A 3,369-nucleotide genomic window follows, 5' to 3' on the forward strand; every position below is an offset into this window, starting at 1 on the left:
CTTGGAGAAATATGACAGTATTTAAAATAGCTGATATTCGAAAACAAAATTAATCTTATTTTATTTTATTGAAAAAAAGACTCGTTTCTATTTATTTATTTATTTATTTATTTATTTTTGGACAGTTGTGCATGCATATTGACAGCACAATATCTCCATCGACTTTACTTGTTTGTATTTATTTATTTACATGTATGTTATAAATTTTGACTTGACCCATTTAATAATAATAACAAGTACAGAAACACATGTTATGATTCAACAACATATGTTCTTATCTAAGATAACGTAAAGTTTCACACGAAGAGATTGTCGGCATTGTGACGTATCAGTTTTCTTTTACATGAGATATAAGTAACTGGTCAACAATGTTAGTCAAAATTCTTAATATCATAGTGTTTCTTTTTGTTGAGACTTTTATTTTTTCTGCAAGTGTTGAGATAGAAAATGAGGTACAAATTACTAAGCTTGTTGAGCAGATGATAGCAGAAAGGACTTCGGAGCTGACGAACAAAGTTCAGAGTCTAGAAAGAATCGTTACAAATCAGCAGACACGAATTCAGCGTCTAGAAAAACAGGAAAAGCGGAGAGAGAGGACAATAATGGACATGGTTAAATCATTAACAGACTTAAGACAAGAAATAAAGTCAAAGAAATTAGAATCTGTGAAAGAGAATGCCAACACTGTCAACTATAATAAAAACAGTCACGTCGGAGTGGAAAACGAGACTAGGCTCAATGTATCTGTTGACGCAAGAAAAAAGGCTTCAGCTATTCGACAGGGTAAACAAGAGGATAATGAAATCATTGGTAAATCAAGACGAAGGCGTCAGACGGAAGTTGTGGCCTTCTCTGTTTACCTTAGTCACGATATTGATCATATGGGGATTGGACACCATATTGTTTTTGACAAGGCCATTACGAACGACGGAGCTGGATATAACGTCCATACAGGAATATTTACAGTTCCAGTGACCGGACTCTACCTATTTACGTTCAGCGTGGGTGACGGCGGTCATTATAATGTTCTACAATTGGTTTTGGATGGGTCAAACTTGGTTGACATTGTAGACAGTCCTGTTAATAATGCACAGGTACATGCATGTTTATTATAAATAAATTACAAGCTAATGCGAAGGCTATTGTATATTAATTAAAGGGCTCAATAGACACGCAGGGACCTAAAAAACACAATAAAATTTAGTCTTTCTTTTTGTTCGTTAACCTGTATTACTATTAGACTTAAATGTGTCAAATGTGTTACAACAAACATGGACGGTATCTTACAAACCAAATAAGAAAAGATAAGATTAAAAAAGTTATGCATTCATTTAGATATTTGCTGAATATTATTTGTAAAAATATAGCAAATTTTAGATCAGAATAATCAATATAATAATATTTTATATACCAATTAAGTGTTATTATCTTGTAGACCATGAGCAGCAACACGGTGATAGTTCATGTAAACAAAGGACAGTCGGTATGGATTCAGGAGTATGCACTAAACGATGCGTCAATACTTTCGCGTGAAATTTACCGTTATTGCACATTTTCTGGAATTCTTCTGTATTAAATATGTTCGGAAAATAAATCAGTAGTAAGAAATCATGTTCAGAAGTCCCAATACTTTTTAATAATTAATAAATTGTCAATAGCTAGGTTGTCATATACATGTATATTTGTATTGGATATGTTTTAACATCAAAACTATAACTGGATTACAATTTTACACAAAGGAAGTGGGTTTTTGCTCTAGAAATAACTCGTAAATGGTCGACCATTAATAAATACACTGCAGAGTTAACGACATTTTTTTATTTCATTTGTTTTTAAACATTTTCAGGCATGACGAAGCAATTAAATCAGTTATTTATATTTGTTTAAATGAGCATCAAAATGGTTACATGTAAATAAAGAAAAGCTATTAAGAAAACGAAATTAGATAACCCTGGAGATAATTGACAATTTACACCGTAGGTATCGCGTTTTCCGGTTACAGTATAGAATTTTCAAGATGGAGGATTATTTGTTGGGGTCCATACTACAAGTAGTTTAAGTTCTAAAACATGTTTTTGTGCTTTGCTTGTAAGGAACAGAATCCGGTATCTAGTCATATATTTCTTTAGACCCTACACCGCATATTTATCACTATATTGTCTCATAAATATGCAGATTTGACAGTTTGAAAATTTGAATCGAGAGACCAACGCATTTTCCTCCAATTTCGAAATTATTATGCATGCCTAGAAAAAGTAAATCTGCAAAACGTTAGTCCTTTATGTTTAGGAAACGTTTATAAAAGTAAATGACCAGTTGAACCTATTTTCCTGTTCGTTAAATGCGTTTGAAAAAATAAACAATGTTTACAGTATAGAGCGAAGTGATTTGTGCAGGGTCTACAGCATATAGACCTAGCGATTTTTATCCGATTTTGTTACAGTTTATACCCAGAGTTCGGTTGAACAGTTTAGACTTCGATATTTTCTATAATATACTAGGTTAAAATGTATGAAAGTTAACATAGACTTTTAAATCTCTGTGAGCTTATTGGGCCCGAATGGCCCTATTCGTCCGTCTGTCGCCTACCAATTAAGTTGTTTAAATGTTTCGGTTGCAATCGGGGATACGAAAACCCGAAACATAGATTTTGAAAAAAGGCAGTGTTGAAAGACCCTTCTCATCTCGAACCAAAAGCATTCAAATCAAATCATGATCATGGCGTTATTTCGAATGCTTCTTTGTTGAAGTTACGATTATTTTGTCATTGTTAAATTAAAAGTCGATTTTTTTTTTATTTCAGACATCCTGTATAGCAGTTTTCATGATAACATTGAAAGTTATAGAGTATAAATTAAGGTCAGACAATTACAATATCTTCTCTAGTGAGCCTGATGGAGGTACATAATAGTGGCATAGTCGGGATAAGGCCGTCGACTTCAATACTGCTGTAGTAGTTGAAATCCAATCATGACTTTGGATTCTTTGTATGTGAGGAATCTATCAAGCTAATTTACGGAAGGTCGGTGGTTCTAGTCAGGTGCCCGCTCGTGTCTGAAATGTTTCACAAAGGGGTATCTGAGGTCTTTCTTTACACTAAAGCAGGAATGTTTTCACATGACCTCAGTGTCGTTGAAACTTAAAATCCAAGAAAGCCAAACGTAACAAACCCTTTTTAAATACTTACAAAATACAATATAGTAGATGGAAATTCCAACTTAAAAATAAAATTTAAGGTTGCAGTATTGCTCACTTAAATACTGTTTAATCATTCTTAGGGTATTGCCTGCTTGTTAATTGTGTCTTTGGACAGGTATACTATGGTATGCAGGCTTCATTACCTCCGATCCGCTCTCAAAATTTTTATTT

At 33.2% G+C, this 3,369-nt stretch overlaps 1 protein-coding gene across 1 annotated transcript; it reads left to right on the top strand.

The window, feature by feature from the left end:
- Positions 1-319: 319 nt before the first annotated feature.
- Positions 320-1,612, top strand: LOC132749365 (uncharacterized). The gene is made up of 2 exons (XM_060739095.1): positions 320-1,094; positions 1,436-1,612. The coding sequence occupies exons 1-2, from the start codon at positions 369-371 to the stop codon at positions 1,574-1,576; spliced, it is 867 nt and encodes a 288-aa protein (XP_060595078.1). The 5' UTR covers positions 320-368; the 3' UTR covers positions 1,577-1,612.
- The last annotated feature ends 1,757 nt before the right edge of the window (positions 1,613-3,369 follow it).

Source organism: Ruditapes philippinarum, unplaced genomic scaffold (assembly GCF_026571515.1).
Source record: "Ruditapes philippinarum isolate M1 unplaced genomic scaffold, ASM2657151v2 ctg4757_1_1_1_1, whole genome shotgun sequence".
Taxonomy (NCBI): Eukaryota; Metazoa; Mollusca; class Bivalvia; order Venerida; family Veneridae; genus Ruditapes; species Ruditapes philippinarum.